Here is a 19,766-nt window from a genome sequence, read left to right as displayed (position 1 = left end):
TTATCCGCCTCACAGTTTCGCTCAGTTCTCTAGCCCTCCTCCTAGCCTGGTCCACCAGCTGGCCTAGTGTCCGCGGCCACCACCAGGGGGCAGGGTGTGACCAGCCTTGCCTTGGTCTGCATTTTCTGATCCCCAGGGCCCTCTGGATCAGCCCTTGGACGTCTCACAGACCCCCTGCAGTGGGTGCTGTGGCGTGCTGCCCAGATGCCCCCTTCAGGATCATGGCATTCATTGAAACTGAGCAGGACCCCGTGGGGCCCTCCCAGGTACAAATCCTTTTTGTGTCCCCGGTTTCTTAGTTGTAGGAAAAAGGCTTCAGCCTCGTAGACCTTCCCCGAGTACCAAAGGGCAGATTCAAACAGTTACTAATCAGGGAGGGGAGGTAAGGCAGAAACAGAGGAGGAACAGTCAAGAAACAATAGTGCGGCGATAAAGCAGGGTCCTGGTTCCTCCTCAAGGGATATACATAACTATATCTTTGAGCTCTTCGGCAGGAACTAACGCCCCCACCCAGGTGGAGAATGGTAACTTCAGGCTGAGCACAAGATCCTTGGAACACTGCCCTGTTATCTCACCACCAACCAGTCAGAAGAAAAGTCACATACCCTGCAGCTCCCACCCCAGATTTTGCCCATAAAAACTCCCAGAAAACCACTGGGAAGTTTGAGGTTTTTGAGCACAAGCCACCCGTTCTCCTTGCTTGGCCCTGCAATAAACCTTTCTCTACTCCAAACTCCAACGTTTCAGTTTGTTTGGCCTCACTGTGTGTTGTTGGGCACACGAACGTGTGTTCAGTAACGGGGCAGGGTGTGACCAGTTTTGCCTTAGTTTGCGTTTTGTCCTCCCCAGGGCCCTCTGGATCAGCCCTTGGACGTCTCACAGACCCCCTGCAGTGGGTGCTGTGGCGTGCTGCCCAGATGCCCCCTTCAGGATCATGTCCCAGCCGCTGAGTGTTGGCTGCTGACGGTGCAAAGCTGAGCACTTCCCCGAGCACCACCTATGGCTGAAGGGAGCTGTCTTGCCAAATGCCCCCTTTCCTGGGGCAGCTGGTGTCCAATGACTGGTTGATGCAGGGCTCCAAAGTCCTGGCCCCCTTGCCTCAATTTGGGACACTCTGAAGGTCCATCCTAGCTCCAGAGCTCCTATGGGGTCAGCTGAAGCCTCTGTTTCAGCTGTAATGGTTTTCAACTCTTCCCTCTGCCCAGTCCCACTTCTCTCACTGACTTGGAAAATCCTCCCAACAAATCACCTGTACACAAGTTTCCATCTCGGAGATTTTTTTTGTTCTTTGGGTTTTTTTCCAGCTTAAGATATCCCCCCAACTTGACTTGGATAACTGCATTAACCCCCTAATCTGACTCTGATTCCATTTTCGCCATCCTCCACCATAGATCCAAAGTGATCTTTTCAGACACAACCTGATCATTCCACATCCTTGCTGAAAATCCTTTAGTAGCTTCTCATTGCTCTTCGAGTAGAGCTCACGTCCTAAACTTGGCCTACAAGGCTCTGCATGATCTGGCCCCACCCTCAGCTACTGCCATTCTTCCCACTTTCCTTGGTATCTGCTTTCTGGTTACACTGGGTTTTTTTCAGTTTCAGGAATGTGTCTACCTCTTCCCTGCCCAGAGCCTTTGCATACATTATTCCTGTGGCTTGGAATCTCCATCTTCTCCACACCACCAGGCATGGTCACTTCTTACTCCCCTGACCAGTCTCAGTTTAATGTGACTTCTTAGGTGAGCTGTCCCTGCAATTCTACCCTCTCCCCTGCCCCCACGTTAGATTAGGTCCTCATGAAATAAAGTCTCATAGCCCCCTGACCTTCTCCTGCATAGCACCCATCTCGTTATGTTAGGGGAACCACTGACTGAAACTGCCCACCCTGGCCAGGCACCACACTAACCAATTTGCATGAGCTGCTTTATGACAGGAGGTCCTGGTAAGGAACATGGAACAAACAAGCCATCACCAACCAGAAGAATTTGGGAAAGGTGAAAAGGTGATGCCAGTCCATATGTCCTACCAACCTCGCAGAATCCTCCTAGCTGGAATCCATCTTGGCTGAGTGATGCGTGCACCACCAGGAAGGACCCTGAGTCAGAATGATTGGCCAGAGACAGCCCAGAAACTAATCCCATCACCATAAAACTCGAGACTGCGAGCCACGTGGCAGAGTGGTCCTCCTGGGTTCCCTTACCCTCCTGTTCTCCACCCAGGTACCCCTTCCCAATAAAGTCTCTTGCTTTGTCAGCATGTGTGTCTCCTTGGACAATTCATTCCCAAGTGTTAGACAAGAGCCCATTCTTGGGCCCTGGAAGGGGTCCCTCTTCCTGCAACAGTTATAATGGTTTTTTGTGTTTTTTAAAATAGATTTTATTTATTTATTTATTTATTTATTTATTTATTTATTGGCTGCGTTGGGTCTTCGTTGCTGCACGCGGGCTTTCTCTAGTTGTGGGGAGTGGGGGCTACTGTTCGTTGTGGTGTGAGGGCTTCTCATTGTGGTGGCTTCTCTTGTTGCAGAGCACAGGCTCTAGGCACACAGGCTCAGTAGTTGTGGCACACGGGCTTAGTTGCTCCAAGGCATGTGGGATCTTCCTGGACCAGGGCTCGAACCCATGTCCCCTGCATTGGCAAGTGGATTCTTTACCACTGCGCCACCAGGGAAGCTCTAATGGTTTGTTTTTATGTAGGCCCATCCCTAGCATATGTAGGGCCTGAGGCAAGAGTACAGATAGAGGCTCACAAACCTTGTGTTTAAATATTTTAAATGTATGACTCAAGCTAACAAACTATTAAATAAAATATATTCTACCCTTCTACCTTGACAAATATACACACAATGGTCTGGAATTTGGTTCAAATTTGGATTTTGTTTGGAATCCTCAAGATTCCACAGCAGAATGTGGTGGTGTGGAGAGAAGCAGCTTTCAGCCACTGGCCTTCGGGCCCACTTCTTTTCCCACCTCTGACACCATATTCTACTTCTACACCTCATGTGCATGCACGTGGACCTCCTGTCTATACATCCCAATTCTGTCCACAGCCTCCTGCAAACAGCCACCCCTTGGCCACCCACTGGGTCTAGAAATGTGTGTACGAGTAGTGTGATCTACCCTTAGGAGGGCAAACCCAGGAAAGAGGTCCATGTGGGCCCTAGAAGTGGGCTTGGGGCTCTTTGGACAAGGAATTCCTAAGTATCTGGAGTGTGGTCCAGAAGGGGTTTGGGGTGTGGGCAGGGGACGCCTGGACCCCTCACTCCAAGGGACACAGCCAGAAGAGGGCCAGAGTCTTTCAAAGCACAGCCTTTCAAAGCACAGGGCCTAGGGCACGGGCCACTCCTGCCTGGGCCTAAGGGCAACAAATTTACTTTTCTCTGGTTTGTCAGTCTATAAGCTCCATGAAGACAGGGCTGGTGTCAGTCTGATTTACTGAGGTGTCCCTAATGCCCAGCACAGTGTCTGGTGTGGAGCAGGTGTTTAATCAATATTTGTCAAATGAATGAATGTATGAGGTAGACCGGGAAGAGGTTTGAGGATTTGGATCCATTACTGAAGATCTGGATTCCATAAGCCAGAACTAGAAATGAGAACGGGTGGTACAGGGCTGCAAAAATGGGGGTGCAGGACAGAGGAGAACGGAATCCTGGATTACTGACTCTGTCTCCCGTCCTCTCCTTCCTCTTTGTTTTCTACCCCACTTCTCCAGGCCCTTTACCTGCCTGGCCCTCTCTCCCCATGATCCAGCATCCCTCTGTCCATATCCTTTGACCTTTTTGTCCTTTGTCCATTGCTCTTTCTCTATGGCCTGACCATCTATCTGTCTGTTCTTCTGTATTTGTTTCTAGTTCTCGGTCCCCAATCTTTTTTTTTTTTAAATTAATTAAATTAATTTATTTTTATTTTTGGCTACATTGGGTCTTCATTGCTGTACGTGGGCTTTGTCTGGTTGCGGCAAGCGCGGGCTACTCTTCGTTGTGGTGCACTGGCTTCTCATTGCAGTGGCTTCTCTTATTGCAGAGCACAGGCTCTAGGCACGTGGGCTTCAGTAGTTGTGGCACGTGGGTTTCAGTAGTTTTGGCATGCGGGCTCAGTAGCTGTGGCGCATGGGCTTAGTTGCTTTGCAGTATGTGGGATCTTCCCGGGCCAGGGCTTGAACCCATGTCCCCTGTATTGGCAGGCGGATTCTTAACCACTGTGCCACCAGGGAAGCCCTCGGTCCCCAATCCTACTTTCCTCTCTCCCTTCTTCTACCACTTTTGCTCTTCTAGTCACTTGTTCCCATCACCTCTTACTCCCTCCTGATCCCCTCCCAGAAGCTTTCTTCTCTCTTTTAGTTCTCCATGGGCCTTTGCCCATCTCTTCCATATGCCTACGTCCCTCTGTCTCCCTCAATCCAGATTCCTGGGGGGCCCCTGACTAGTTTGCCCTCTCTCCTAGGTCTACACCTACAGCCTCCTTAGCTAAGTCTTCTTGCCTCCCTTCCTCTGTTTTGTCCTTTGCAGCATCCACCTGGTTTCAACTTTTTCATCCCCATTTCTCTGTCCCCAAATGTCCTTGAGCCAGTCAGTCTCAGCCTGCGTCCCCCTCCTGCCAGGAAAACCCATGAACCACCTCCTGGGTCCTCACTGACCAATGTGCTTCTCCTCTCTGTGCCCTTGGTCCTTTCCCCTGGTCCAGCCCTCACCCCTCAGACTCCTTTCCCTGGTCAGTGGTGCCTGGTCTGAGCCCCGAGCGGCTCAACTCGCCTGAGCTTGTTTAGTCTGACTCCTTCAGCCCGTTAGCAGCTTAGCCCTCCCACCTCTCCTCTGAGTGCTCCAGTAAACAAGAGGATCAGCGCAGACCTGACAGCTGCTGGGGGGCAAGTGTCTGGCTAGACCAGACCAGGCCTGCAAAAGGGGCTGCAGTCAACACTTGCTATTCCTTCTTCACCAGGGAAATTCTGAGGTCTCTTTCCTGGGTATTTACCTTAGAACCACATTCCATGCGCATGTGTTGGGCTCTGGTCTCCATGGTCCCCATTCCCATTTTGTGGCCTTGTTCCTAGGCCTTGGGCTTTTCGATTCTTCTGTGAAAACAGCACTAGATTCAGGCAATCACACTGAGAATCCTTTCCACTTGAATGATGACAATGGTCTCTGCTCTATAAAATGGAGGCCAAGTGTGGGAAGAGAGATGTCCTCTGATGTTGGTCTTCTTATATGTGTGTAGAGAGCATGGTAGGAGAGACCAAACACACACACACACACACACACACACACACACACACACACACACACCCCAAAGGAATCTGAGTTGACTATAGGCACTCTGTAGATCAGGGGTTCTCAAACTTCAGTGTTCATCCAAATTACCTGGAGAGCTTATTAAAACATAGATTTTTTTTGGTCCCATCCCCAGAGTGTCTGATTCAGTAAGTTCGAGGTGAGGCTAGAGAATTGCATTTCTAACAAGTTCCCAGGTGGTGCTGCTGGTCTGGGGACCCCGGTCTGAGAACCACTGTCTTAGATCATCTGAATCTACCAGCTCTTTACCTAACACCTAAGGCTGGGACCAGGTTAATTTTTATAATTGATCCTTGGGGCTGATGGGCACCCAGGTCTCTCTCTGGGTTGGGAAAGAGGACCTGTTAACCCCAGGGGAATGTTTGGAAGTCCTTAGAAAGTAGGAAATAGCTTTTAACTCCTGGAGTTCTATTCTAGTACAGACCCTATTTAAACAGCTTCAGACAGGTTTAAACATCTCCTTGGCTAATTCCTAGTATCTCTGTTCCAACTTCTACTTGGGGATGATAGCTCTAAGAAGTGTTAGGGGATTAGGCTGAAAATGTAGGTCACCCCCCAGCCATCTGGGAACCAGGAGGAGTGAGAGAGGAGGAAAGAGGGACAGAGACACACACAAGGAAAAGGTGAGGGGAAGCAGAGGGCAAATGAGGACAGTTACAAAAGTGTCTCTGACGGATTGGTGGCAATTGGATTTCAGTGTCCCGAGGTGTCCTGGAAGGAAGCAAAAGGGTTCCTCATTCCCTCTTCCGTTCCTGCTCCCAAGCTGGCCTGCCTGTCCTGGGGCTGGGTCCGCAGGAATTGGAGAGTCTGAGACTAGGATGGGCAAGTCCTGGAGGGTTGTTTATCTTTCTGATGCCATAACTGTGAGGGGCATGAGGCCAGATAAGGTGGGAGTGAGGCAGGGAGCAGAAATGTGAGCGTTCCTGAAAACAGGAAACAGACCCAACAGGCCAGGTGAGAGTGGGCCTGGGAGAGCTTATACTCCCCTGAAACACCCACAGGATGCTGCGGAGCCTTGGACGGTAAAGGTGCTGGAAGCTTGTCTGGCCCTCTTTTCCAGTCCCGGGCTTTCAGTCACCAAGGACTGAGGGTTGTGTCCTCATGAGGGTGCCGGCGGGGGCCAATGTGGCACTCTGTACTGGGGAACTGAGAACAGTGAGTCAGACCATCAGTGAGGCGCTTTGTTGGGGAAGATGCCCCCTTCCCTTCCTTGAGAACAGGCAGACTTGTCCTCTCCTCTCATTTCCTGCAACCCCTCAGGCCAATGAGATATGCAAATGATCCCCTTACCTCATTGGTTGGAGGCCTGAAAACCATGGATGACCTCAGAGAGCTGGCCCTTTAAGAGAACCCAGTGGGCTCTGTGCCCACAGCCCCTTGTTCTGAGCACAGAGGCACCAGGCCCTGCTCAATGGGGCCTCCAGTCTCTGGGGAAGCTGTGCCTGCCTGGCTTTGACACTGACCAATCAACTCTGCCATCCCTAAAGTGAGTATGTCTGAGGCCTACTTGGGTGCCAGGCCTCTCACCTAGAGCCCCCTCCTCTGACACCTGCTGTCCGCTTTCTGTTGTTTGTTTTCAGGAATCTTCACACTTCTGTCCCCTGCTCTACTCCCACCCTGACTGGCTTTATGTCCCTCACTGCTATCACATCAGAAAGATAAACAGCCCTCCTCACTTAGCTTTTCATCCAATTCTTTCTGGACACCTCTCTCTATGTCTCACCTTCTCCTCCCTGACAAAGATCAATTCCTTCAATCTGTGTTTTTGTTGCCATCCCCTCTGCCTTCTCAAGGGTGAGGGGCTCAATAAATAGGGCAACACCTGGGACAGGAAGAGAGAGAGGACTTGTCCCTCCTGCCACCTCTCTGGGCAGAGCCTGGGGGCCTGAGATATGGTTGGAAAGTGGGTTACCTAGGTTTGGACATCGAGATGGAGCCAAACTCTAAGCCCTGGGGATGAGCACTTTCTGCCTTGTCCCTCCTGGGGCTGTTGGAACTGGGAGTTGGGCTCAAGCTTGGGACTTCCAAGCTGGGAAGGCTCTCCGAGGTCACCTAGCCAGAGGTGACTCAGGTGGGCACATGCTCCGTGGTTGATAACAGGGAGGAGGGTTCCTGGGTGACATAAGTTTGGGACACTCTTGAAGTTGAACAGATGGTTTACCGAAGGACTTCTCAGATTACTATGCTGCGGTGCTCTGTGAACCTGCAAGAGGTTCACAGGGATGGGAGGCAGCATTTCTCAGAATGATCTGCGCACTGACCCCTTCTTGGATATTTCTCAGACTTCATGTTTCACAGAACACTCTCTGAGAAATGTTAAAGTCCAACTACCTTCCTTGAACAGAAGGGGAAACGAGGGTCAGAAGGGGAAGGTGACCTGATCAAGTTCACACAACATCGCAGGTCGTGGATGGAAGGAGGAAAACCAGTCTCGGTTGGTTTCCCTTGGAGAGATTAGCCTTGGGGAAAGATGGTCACCACTCTGTCCTGATCTTTCTAGAACTGATTCTGGGGCCTTTCTTGTTTTCCTTGAAAAGCCTCTTGCTTCTAGAAAAGGGATTCATCAATTAATCCATAGAATGAATGTGCATTGAGGGTCTACTATGTGCAAGGCATTGGCCTGGGTGTTCTGAGAGAGAGATTACAGCATGTTATCCATCTATTTTAAAATCCACAGCATATGTGCCTTTCCATTGCCCTAAAATATACACATACTCTGTCACAGTTAATTAAGCAACACTTTTTAATTGCTTGGAAATGAAATGATGCCTCTTGAGATGACAGAGATGCTCAGCATGTCCCAGCACTAGAGTTGGGAGTGCTGCCACAGTCTTCTTGTTTTTCGTAGATCCCAGAGGCATCAGTGGGCCAGAGCCTCTGCTATCCTCTTCTTCACTCAGGCTTTAAGCTGCTTTCCCCCTGGTCAGGAGCCCCTGCCACCTAAGAAGTTGTCCCTCAGCCCGGAGGTGACTGTGCAGGGAACAGGCTGCGCCATCACCCCAGCTTTCCAGAACTCTGTCCCCAGGGCGCTTGGGCTTTGGGGGAAGCGGATTTTGGTCAAGGAGGCTGGCAGGCAGCCTCCAGGTGCTCCAAACCTGTCCTCTTTTTTGCAGGTGCACCCCTCCTAATCCAGCCCCAGAATGGCACTGCCTCCCAGTCCCCTGGCCATGGAATATGTCAATGACTTTGACTTGATGAAGTTTGAGGTAAAGCGGGAACCCTTGGAGGGGCGATCTGGCCCCCCGACAGCCTCACTGGGCTCCACACCCTACAGCTCAGTGCCTCCATCACCCACCTTCAGTGAGCCAGGCACGGTGGGGGCCACCGAGGGCACCCGGCCAGGCCTGGAGGAGCTGTACTGGCTGGCCACCCTGCAACAGCAATTGGGGGCTGGGGAGGTGCTGGGGCTGAGTCCTGAGGAGGCCGTGGAGCTGCTGCAGGGTCAAGGCCCAGTCCCTGTTGAAGGGTCCCACCCCTACTACCCAGGGAGCCCAGAGGAGACTGGAGCCCAGCATGCCCAGGTGAGTGATCAGCGAGCTGGTCCGAGGGAGGGCAGGGTGAAGGAGGAGGCCAGCCCAGAGAGGAAGGAGAGTCCCTGGAGAGGGTTACCGATTGGGAAAGGGGTAGAGGACAGGAGAAGGGAAGAAGGACTTTTAAAAGATATCAGGTAGAGACAACTATTTTCTGGCCCTTCTTTTTTTCTTTTTTCCAAATAGAGAGAAATGAGTAGCCTGAATCAGGAGGAAGAGGAAGACAAGGTTAGAAGAGGATCGACCAAAAGGGGAGAGTTGAGAATTAAAGGGCGTCAGGAATGGTTGATTAAGGGAGGTATATAGATACTCAGTCTGGGGAACCACGGAAAGGGTTGTGCGTGGAATGGAGCAGAGCTGAGGCTGTGGGAACCGGAATGAAGTTGGCCTTTTCAAGACTTCGTGCTGCCCCAGCCCCCAACCTTCTCAGGAAGGATTGGGACTCATCCTATTAATTATAGACACAGACAGGGGTGTTGAGGGCATTAAGATGTAATCCAAATCCTTTGAGGGTCACAGGGTTGCAGCCTTCAGGACAGGGGAGCGAGGTGTGTTGGAGGGGAAGGGTCTGTCTGGCCCGAGCCCACGGGACACACGTGGGCCAGGAGCTGGATGCTCATGACCCCTCTAGGTCAATGTGGGGTTCAGGGGCGCGACTGGCTCGCCCGACGGTGGGTGGGACACGCGGGGACCACCCAAAGGGGTCGGGGACCCATGGCGGGGGTGCGGGGCAGGGGAGGGCGTGTTGGGACCTGGAACGGGATCTAGACTGCGGGACAGATTCAGGGGAAGGCGCACATTCAGGTAAAGGTGGGAGCCGGGGGCGGAGCATTCCCGAGGGCGGGGCCGGGTGGGCGGGGCCACCCGAGCTTGGAGCAGGGCGGGAGCCGGCGCTGACTCGGGCCCTGCCCGTTCCCTCTGCAGCTGGCCGAGCGGTTTTCGGACGCGGCGCTGGTGTCGATGTCTGTGCGGGAGCTAAACCGGCAGCTGCGGGGCTGCGGGCGCGACGAGGCGCTGCGGCTGAAGCAGAGGCGCCGCACGCTGAAGAACCGCGGGTACGCGCAGGCCTGTCGCTCCAAGCGGCTACAACAGCGGCGCGGGCTGGAGGCCGAGCGCGCCCGCCTGGCCGCCCAGCTGGACGCGCTGCGGGCCGAGGTGACCCGCCTGGCCAGGGAGCGCGACCTCTACAAGGCTCGCTGTGACCGGCTGGCCCCGAGCGGCCCAGGGCCGGAGGCCACGCCCAGTTCTTCCTCTGAGCCACTGGCCGCGGAGTGGTGGAGTCGGTGGGCAGGTGGCGCGCACCACCCGGGAGGCGGCTGTACCATTCACTAGATGGTTACTGAGCGCCTTCTGGTGCCAGACACTCCTTTGGATGACCACACAAATATCCCCAGACTTCCTGGACCCTCAAGGCATGCTCCGAGGTTAGATGCCGGTCATTTTCTGGAAGAGGGGTCCCCTTCCCTCACGCAGGACGTGCACAGAAACCCTTCACCTTCTGCCCCACTCTACATGACCAGGTCACTGAAGTCTGCAGGAGTCAGTGCGAGGCACTGGGCGGGAGGGGGGGGGGCGGGGGGCGGAGCGCAAGGAGGTGTGGATGATGCACAGTGAACGGGAGGTAAGGGAATGGTGCAGCTCCCGGCTCAGCTTAGATTTTAATTCAAGGTTTTCAACCTGTAGTGCACTAAGGTGGTAATTAGCAATGAGGCTATGTTTTCATTCCAAGGCTTGTAACCTCCCCATTTTAGGACTACTGCATTTTCAAGATTTCAATTCCCCATATCAAGACAGATCAGGAACTCTATTCAAGAGGCTTTCTTGAAGAAAGCCCGTGGCCTGCAGGGCCCAGAGCAGCAAAGGCCTGAGGAGGTCTGGGGGTGGTTGGTGTGGGCTGGGAGAGAACCCTGGGCAGTAGTCTGAAGCCAGGGGTGCTAGTCTCAGCTCTGCCACAGGATACCTCGTGGTCACCTTGAGCAAATCACTTGCTCCCTGGGTCTCGATTACCTCATCTAATCCTCATTTGGATTGGATGACTTCTGACACCTTTCCAGTTCTGGCCTCTCCTTAGTGTGGGAGCCCCAATGGTCTCCCCAAGAAGCCCCGAATTCAGCCTCACCAAAGGGACTTTCTGTCCTGCTCCAGCTTCCTGACTGCAGCATAGGCCCATGCACTGGTCCTCTGTTGCTCCCTCCATGCTGCCTTGGCCTCCAGACCTGCATAGGGTGCCCCTGCTCCCTCCTGTCTCTCTGAGGGCTGAGGTGAGACTTTCCCCAGCCTGACAAGGAGCTGAGAGAATGCAGCTTTTGTGAATTAAACTTGAAGTCTAGGCACAACTGTACGCTATTGGCTAGATGTTCTTGCAATTTAAGAAGTGTTTATTCTATATCCTTGCTCCAGGCCTGTGTGTGTGTGTGTGTGTATGACAGAGAGAAAGAGAGAGAGAGGGAGAGGGAGAGGGAGAAGGAGAGAGGCTGGATAGCCCCCACCTGGGCGGAGTGGAACATCTCAGTTCTGAAGCCCCAATGAAAATGGGGGGGAGGGGCGGGGATTGGGCCAGATGGAGCCTCCCCCTCCCACCTCCACTGCATAGACGCCCAGGAACAGTAGTGACCCGGCCAGGCCTGCCTGTGGCTCTCCTGGCGGCTCACAGTTGCCATGGTAACCCAGCCCTCTAGTTCAGCAGCCTACAGAGAGAGTGGGCGGGGGCTCTGGGCAGAACAGAGGCATTGGGCTGGGAGCAGTTACCTGGGAGCAGCCTCTGTTGTAGGTCCTCTAAGGGAAATAATAAATGGGGAGAAGGAGTTGGGTGTGGGGGAAGAGGCTCCCATATGTCTCTCTTCCTTTCTGCCCCCTCTACCCACCCCCTCCCCAGCTGTCTCTTCCCATCCCCATTCTTGTTCCCTCCTCCCCCTCCTCTAGCCGACCTCGTCCCTCCTCCCCTCAGGAGCCTGCCATGGGAGTCCTCTCCTCTATCTCCACCAGGATTTCTTTCTCTTCTCCTCTCCCTTTCCCACTGCTGGCTACTGGCCACCCTCTTTGGCTCTGGCTCCTCTCTCTGAGTGGCTCACGGCACCTTTAGCCTCTCCTCCTCCATCCCCTTCCATGTGCATCATTGAAGGGAGAGGCTGGGGCAGGGAAGGTCCTTCTAGGAGCCCAGCTCTTCTTCCCTCACTCTGGATATCCCTCAGATCTTCACCTGCTCTCTACAGCTGTGATCCAGACCCGCTACTGTTCTTGCCTGCCTTCCTTAACTGGCTGAGGCTCTGCACGGCACACGTATGGGCAGAGACGCCCATCCATACCCACCTACACCCGTACACACAACCGGGCCATGTTTACACACACTTGGGTCACAAGCTGAGGGTCACATGGATTCACCTCAAACAGAAGTTGCACACTCATGATTAAATGTGGGCCCTTTAGTCAGATGGGCCTGGACTCAAGTTCCAGGCTTATCAGTTCTTCTTTGACCATGGGTGAGCTTCAATCAAGCTTCATTTGCTTTGTCAGGAAAATGGGGAAAATAATGGTAACTACCTAGTGAGAGTGAACGCATTTAAAACACACTAAGTACAAAGCTTCACACATGCTAAATGGCAATGTTTGCTATTGTTGTCAATGTTATTAAGAGTACACAGGGAGTTCCCTGGTGGTCCAGTGGTTAGGACTCAGAGCTTTCACTGCAGGGGCCCGGGTTCAATCCTTGGTCAGGGAACTAAGATCCCACAAGCCGCAAGGTGCGGCCAAAAAAAAAAAAACAAACAACAAAGTACACAGCTGGACTTCTGAACCACTAAAGGCCATACTCTGGAGAGTCAGGGATATGCAGAACATGAACACACACACACACACACACACACACACACACACTTACACACACACATTCACACACCAGGAAAACCAGGCTGCAAAGACCTTAGATACCCCCTCTGTATTCATAATTCACTAGCAGACCTGCTGCCCTCCTTCAGTCCCGCACCCCATCCCCCCCACCCCTTCTCAGGCTGCCTCACAGCTGTGTGAGGGCTGGAGTTCAGCCCCTGGGGGGCTCAGCTGAGCTTCTCTGAAGACACCTTAAGAGGGCATCAACTTGCCCCCTTGACAGCCCCTTATTACCCCTCTATCTCTGGTAATTAACCCCCAGGGGGCCTGGGCCCCCCTGGGGTTGGGAGTTGACGGTAGGGACTCCTCAGATCTCACTGGCACATAGTTGGGGTGAAACTGCAGAGCCACCAGGCTGTCTGGGGAGCTCTGGCTCAGAATTCAAAAGGTGCTGGTCCTCATTTCTCAATGGTGTGTGTGTGGTGCTATGGACTGCCCAACGGGCATCTGAGGCATGATGGGTAGAGGCTGAGGTGCTAGGAGTGGTTCCCTTTATTAACGGCTAGAAAGTCAGGATCACTGAAGAAAGTCACTGAGGGGCCACAAGGCTGAGGGGTACGGGGCCTGGAGAGATGGAGCAGGGCTCACCACTCACTTCCAGTACCCAGGGGGCACAGCTGGTCCAAGAGGGAGAGGCACTGGTCACTTGAGTCACAAGGGTCAGGACAGGCACCTGGGGGAGAGTGGGATAGTCATAAGCACCCTCGTCTACACCACACCCAGCCGAGATGGACTCCACCAAGATCCACCCCCCTAGCGTCCCAGGACTCACTGAGAGACTGAGGGAGTGTCGGTCCGGTTGTCGGCTGTCACAGGCTAGGGCTGGGCGTCGTGGCTGGCGTGCAGGACCTGGGAGGCCCGGGGCTGATGCCCTGGCTGGCGTAGTACTCCACCACCTGCCGGGGCACCTCGGCCAGGACGCACTTAGCTAGCGCAGAGGGTGCGGCCTGGGATGGGGACGGGGATGTGGTTAGGGGCGGGAGAGTGGGGGAAGGAGGGGCTCAGGTAAGAGGCGGGGCTTCGGGTGGCCAGCTGAGCTCCAGCGTCCTTCGCAGGACATCAATCAAGTGAGGGAGGCGGGTCAGATTTGGGCGGCAGGGGGAGCTGAGGAGTCCTTCAGCCGGGAGGGGCCTCCGGGCACTCACGTCCTTGAAGTCCCGGAAGGGCACGAACTGGACGATGTCGCGAGCCGCGGGCACCCCTCGGGGGCAGCGCAGTGGACCGTCATCGCCGTCCAGCAGCCGCATGTCGGAGAAATCGGCGTTGCCCACGCCCACGATGATGATGGACATGGGCAGGCGGGAGGCGCGCACGATGGCGGCGCGGGTCTCGGCCATGTCGCTCACCACACCGTCCGTGAGCACCAGCAGCACCGAGTACTTCTGAGGGCAGGCAGAAGGGGAGGAAGGGTCAGCTCTGCGGCCTTGGCACCGGCCCCAAGCCCGGGCCCGGGCCTCACCCGAGGACACCAGGTTGCCCGCTTCAGCTGGGGCTCCTCACCGTGGCTTGGCCAGTGCTCTGCTCCCGCTGGGCTGGCCCCGCCACGCGGTTGATGATGGGGGCCACGTTGGTGGGGCCATAGAGCTGGATCTGGGGCAGGCAACGGCGATAGGAGGTGATGACCCCCGAGATCTCTGTGGGCAAAGAGGTGAGGAGGGCAGAGATTAGCAGGGAGCCCTTCCTGAACGCCCTTAAAGCCAGGAGGTGCTTCTCTGTCTGAGGACTGCCCTGCCACCAAGTTCTTCACTAAGCAGGAGAGTTGGATGGTCCAGGTGCTGGCAGAGTTGGGTGGGCAGATACTGGGCCAGGGGCTGGAACTCTTATCAAATGAAGGCAGGTGTTGGATGGGTGAAGGGGCAGGGAGCAGGGCCCAGGGGAATGGAGTCTGTGCTCCTGCATGGGGTGTACAGGAGTAGGCAGCAAGCTGCATGCAGGGAGGCGGGGCTGGTGGGAATCTCCTCTCTTACCTTCACATTCAGGATTTTCCGGGTCAAAGTTGATAGCAAAGTCATGGGACACCTGTGAGGGTAGGGTGAGGCCAGCCAGGGGATGTTTTTCCTTCTTGTCTGACCCTCCCAACATCTGCTCCCTTCCACTCGCACCCAGCCTACCTCAAAGTTGGGGGGGATTCGAGCCCCAAAGCCAAACGCTGGGAACCGTTTGTCACTGGGGAGAAGAAAAGTCTGTGGGGGCCCATTGGGCAAGGCGCCCCTGCCTGTCCAACACCCCGACCCCCTGCTACCTGTCGTAGTCCTGGCAGATGCCTCCCACTGCACGCAGGGCCTGCAGGTAGTGGTTGGGCTGGCGGGGGCTCAGGCAGTGCAGGGACTGGCTGCTCCTCGGGTCCCCATTGGAGGCGGTGAAGTCAATGGCCACCTGGTGGAGATGCGGAAAGTGTTATGGTTCATCCGTGAGTGCCAACAGAGAGGCTGGGCCAGAGCTAGGGCCTGTAGGGAGGCCTAAGGTGAATCTAAACAAGCCCACAGGTAGTCTCATCATAGAGTCGGGTGAGGGGAACAAGCTGACCACGCTAAGGCTCACGAGAGGTCCAAGTAGGGGCAGTGGGGATTCTGGGCTCTTCTGTTCACTATGGGCCTAGCCCCTCCCCCTTGGCCATGTCCCCTTCCCCTGGGCCTTTACCGTGAAGTTGATCTGGCAGCCGCCCATGATGTAATCCAGGAAGGTGTGCACCTTCTCCACCTGGTGGGAAGGGGGGAGTAAGGTGGAGGGATGGTCCCTTGAGGAGGAAGCTGGGTGGGGCTTCTGTAGGGGAAAGGGAGGGACCAGAGTTTTTGAGGTTGAAGCTGATGGTGGATAGGGCAAGGGTTCTCAGTTCCCAGGAGCAGGGAAATGATCTTTGAAATGAGGGCAGGGTTGAATCTGAGGTTGCCTTGGGGGTCGGGATGGGGCAGGGCTTGAGGCGGGCACTGGAATTTACCGTGCATTGGGCCAGCACTACGGTCCCTGAGCTCTTGTAATTCTTCTTCTTGTCCCGGTACTTGGGGTTGATACAGTCCCACTGCATCTAGACCCCACATACCCCACAAGCCCAGGGTCACATCACGTGACCCTTCCTCCCCCTTCCAGCGGAGCCTCCCAGAGTGAGACCCCCATGGCTCAGTCCTCAGGCTGAGCCCAGGGCTTTCCACCCTCTCCACCTCCTATCACGTGTGGGGGGGCTCTTCAGCATCACCCTCAGTATTCTCCCAGGGATCTTGGTGGGATTCTGGCTGAGGGTCTTTTTGGTACCTCCTGCCCAGGGTTTGCTGTTCCTTCCTGCATCTCCTGGAAGGTGCTGGTGAACTCGCCGATGAAGTCATGCTTCCCACTGGAGTCATAGTCATACACCAGGAACTGAGAAGGCAAGGGGGGTGGGGCGGTCAGGGTCGGGGAGGCTTTGCAGAGGTTCCTGGGGGCAGGAGGAGGGACTCAGGGTGGTAGGGGCCCAACAGTCGCTAGGCCCAAACAGATGTCCTCAACCTGCCTAGAGAAGCCACTTGCTGAACTTCATCCTTTGGCTCAGTCCGGCAGGGACTTTGGCCTCTGCTAGGAGGCACACACATAGGAACACTGAGCTGTGACTGGTTCTTTACCCGCAGTGGGAAGGGGTATCACATGGGGGAGAGGGAGGGGCTTGCCACACTCGGGGGTGGGGGTGGGGGAACGGTCTCCGGCAGAGGCCGGATGCTCCAACAGGCTGCCCTTGTTTGCGGGGGCCTCACCTTGAGAGGCCGGTGGACATCGCAGCTGCACAGGGAGTGCAGGGACAGACGGAACGGCTCCCAGCTGGGGTTCAGATTGTTCTTCACCACCTTGAAGAGGCACAGAGAGCTGGTCACCCCCGATCTAGTTTCCCCTGCTCTCCCCTTCCTCCCTCCTTCCCCCCAGCCCCAGGCACCAACCTCTGTCCTCCAGACCAGCTGGTCGCTCTGGTCCCCATTGGTCTTATAGATCTCCATGAAGGGGTCAGACTTGCTGAACAGATCCTGGGGACATGGGGGAGAGCGTCCATGAGTCTGGTGAGGTCTGAGGGGGAAGTGGGTAACACCAAGAAGGGAGCAGCGCTGGGACCTGGGCTTTGTCCTGAGTAGGGGGGCTGGGCTCCCTAACAGTAGAGATGGGGACCTGGACTCTGGGTTTCCAACCTTGTTGTCCAGCTTGTGGGCTCTGAAGGTGAGCTGCACATAGTCATTGGTGCCAGATACCTCTTCGGCCACGATCTGCAAGGCGGACACAAATGACAGGATTCCCCCAACCCACTCCCACAGGGCCCTTTCCCTTAGGTGGGAGCTAGCCCTGGGCATGATGTCACCATGGATGTCCATGCAGGGGCATTGAATGCCCTGCCGGAGGGTGAGTACAGGTGACTTTGCCTACCGTGATGGTGGACTTGCCCGCGTTCTTCCCATTCTTCAGTAGCAGCGGCTTAGTGACCTTGGTCTGTGACACAACCTGGGGATGGAGGTGGAGGGGGACCCAGCTGTGACGCCCCCACCTGCTTTGGCCAGGGTACAAGGGACAGGGTAATAAGTGCCCTTTGAGCTCTCACAGGGGCTGCCCTTGGGCTAGGATTAGACTTAATTTCCGCAGCAACCTTAACGGGTAGGCACTGTGACCCGCATTGTTTAGATGATGAAACTAAGACTCAGAGAGGTTAAATATCTAGCCCAAGGCTGCACAGCTGGTGAATGGTGGAGACGGGGTCCAAGCCCCGACTGAACTAGCTCCAGAGCTTATCCTCTGTCTTCTTTTGGCTTCCAGAGGCAGAGCGATGGGGGTGGGGGTGGGGTGGGAATGCAGACCTGGCCCAAGGTGCACTCGGTAGAGCCGAGGAAGGTGTCATTGCGGGGGCTGGTGGCTCCGTCCTCGGCATCAAACACGTGGAACTGCAGGGGTTGCTTCTCCTCAAAGAAGTACTCGAGGGCCAGCACCCGGGAGAAGACAGGGCTGGAGCAGGAGCGCAACACCTCTGTGCGCTCCACCTGCGGCAGAGGGGAGTGTGCCTTCTGGGAACCCGGGCTGCTTTGCCTTGCCCTGGACCGCCCCGGTCTTGCCCGCCTTCCTCAGGCTTCCGCACCCCAGCGACTAGCTCTTCTCTCCCTGGGCTGAACCCCAAGCTCAGGGTGCTGCCAGCCCCCAGGACCATCAGCCTGCTGGGGCTCTCATATTTGGGAGTGGTGCCACTGACTTCGGGGGTGATCTCAGGACCCAACGGGACTCTGTGGGCTTTGGAATCTGTAAAATGGTTTGTGTGTGTAATGATGGCACCCCCATCTGCAGGGTTACCCACACAGCCTGGAAGAGGCCCCTGGGAGTCCTGACAGTCCCCCATGAGGCTTTCACTGCCCCCACCAGCCTCCTCCCTCTCAGTCCCGGAGGTGAGTGAAGGAGATCCCAGCCGCTCTCACCTCCACCCACTGCTCATCGGAGTGGAGCTTGAGCAGCACACAGGGGTGAGGCTTGGTGAGCGTGTCTCGGTCTAGGAGGCCGTGGCAGGACACCCGCAGCTCCACTCTCGAGGCCCCCAGCGTCATGGCTGGGGGCTCAGGCACCCATGCCATCTCCGGGCCGGACATGTCCCTGTGGGGACAGAGCAGATGGCCTGGACGCCGGAAGGGGAACACCTGCCAGGGGAGGGGTCTGTCTCTGGGAGCCAGGGGCCCACCCCCTTGCCCTTCTCCCTGAGGCCCTGGCATCTCATGGACCTGCTTCCCAGTGACCTCGCTCAGCTTCCCCTGAGCACTGAGCTGGGGAAGGTGGAGGACCCGAGCCCCCCACTCCTACATAGCCCAGTGCCCCTGTCACCCCTGCTGGCCTCATATGCGTGGATGGGGCTGGAGAGGGCTAGAGGGCTTGGGGGGTTCCTGGCAGCCTTGCTCCTAGGCCATCAATTGATCCACACTTTCTGCTACCTCAGCACCTTCTGCTATTTCCTGACTGATGTCTGAGTCAGCGCTGCACTCAGTCCTGGCTCGAAGGAGCTGAACTGGGGCAAGGGGTCCCTGCCAGTCTGAAGAGGATGGTCAGGAATGGAGGCTGCAGTGGGCAGGAGGAGGCAGATTGGAAGGTACCCTGCGGGGCTGTCCCCATCCACCTCCCCCGACTCACCTTCTGGTTGGCTGACGGAAAGGGAGGGATGGTGGGCTTGCAGAGTGAGAAGCAGAGCCCGGTCCCTGCTGAAATCTCCTCCAGGTTCCTGGCAGTGGCTCCCACTATGACAACGCTGGCTTTCCTCCCCACCTCCCCTGTTCTCACACTTCTTGGCAGCACTGGCACTGTCTCTTAGCGACAGGATTTTTGGGGCGCCTCGGCCCCCTCCATGCAGCCCGTGGGATGCACGCACGCCACCCTCCCCCAGCAGAGGCACCAAGCTTCGGGCAGCAGCAGGCAGGGGTCCGCTGGCCTGAGTTCATGGCGGGGCCATCCATCTATCTTTGTCTGTCCACATCTCAGGGTGAGGCTGTCTGATCCCATGTCGTGCTTCCCCAGTGAGTGTCCGTTGGTGTGTCTGAATGCCCCCACCCCGTGTCTGTCCCCTAGTCGGGTGTCTGTCTTCAGGAGGGTGTGACAGTTCCCGTACCTCCCTCAGAACTGGGACCCTTCCCTGGCTGGGTACCCCCTCCCCACAGCGTGTGCCTTTCTGGATACGTGAGGGAGGGTCTGAGTTGAAGGGGTCCTCTGCAATCCAGCCACAAGCCTCCCAGCTCTCACAGGTCCCCTGAGTTGGGCAGGGGCATGTGATGGTGAGGGTATTGGGCAGGACTAGAGACCTCTCTGGAGGCTGGGGGCGATGTTGTTATGGAGACTGGGCCAGGCTGGGCCGGGCTGGGGCTGGGCTAGGGAGGAAGGGTGGGCTCACCTGGGCTCTAGTCGGGGGCTCCTCTCTCCAGCTCTCTGGCCCTGGCCCTGACTCCCTTGCTGTTCCAGCCGCTGGCGCAGGCTCCGACTCCGGCTCTGCAGCTATTTATGGGGCCTGGATGGGGAGGGGTGGGGGGGGGCCGCAGCACCAGCTCCCCCCGCACAGACCGGTTGGGAGGGAGAAGAGGGGAGGGGCAGGGCCACTG

The 19,766-nt window shown here is 55.9% G+C and overlaps 2 protein-coding genes across 2 annotated transcripts; one reads left to right on the top strand and one right to left on the bottom strand.

Moving 5' to 3' along the window:
- Positions 1–8,427: 8,427 nt before the first annotated feature.
- Positions 8,428–10,149, top strand: NRL (neural retina leucine zipper). The gene is made up of 2 exons (XM_059915216.1): positions 8,428–8,808; positions 9,742–10,149. Exons 1-2 carry the CDS (start codon positions 8,428–8,430, stop codon positions 10,147–10,149), a joined length of 789 nt encoding a protein of 262 aa, XP_059771199.1.
- A 2,937-nt stretch (positions 10,150–13,086) lies between these two features.
- CPNE6 (copine 6) lies at positions 13,087–18,282 on the bottom strand. The gene is made up of 16 exons (XM_059915642.1): positions 18,111–18,282; positions 17,505–17,684; positions 17,080–17,154; positions 16,848–16,922; positions 16,605–16,688; positions 16,425–16,514; positions 15,952–16,056; positions 15,641–15,727; positions 15,343–15,402; positions 14,945–15,078; positions 14,814–14,868; positions 14,670–14,721; positions 14,203–14,336; positions 13,848–14,084; positions 13,475–13,649; positions 13,087–13,375 (listed from the first exon to the last, which is right to left on the bottom strand). The coding sequence occupies exons 1-15, from the start codon at positions 18,276–18,278 to the stop codon at positions 13,512–13,514; spliced, it is 1,674 nt and encodes a 557-aa protein (XP_059771625.1). The 5' UTR covers positions 18,279–18,282; the 3' UTR covers positions 13,087–13,375; positions 13,475–13,511.
- Positions 18,283–19,766: the final 1,484 nt, after the last annotated feature.

The sequence above is a fragment of the Balaenoptera ricei genome, chromosome 2 (assembly GCF_028023285.1).
Source record: "Balaenoptera ricei isolate mBalRic1 chromosome 2, mBalRic1.hap2, whole genome shotgun sequence".
NCBI classification, from domain to species: Eukaryota; Metazoa; Chordata; class Mammalia; order Artiodactyla; family Balaenopteridae; genus Balaenoptera; species Balaenoptera ricei.
Note: the sequence above shows the minus strand (reverse complement) of the source record. Positions and strands in the feature narration are given on the sequence as shown.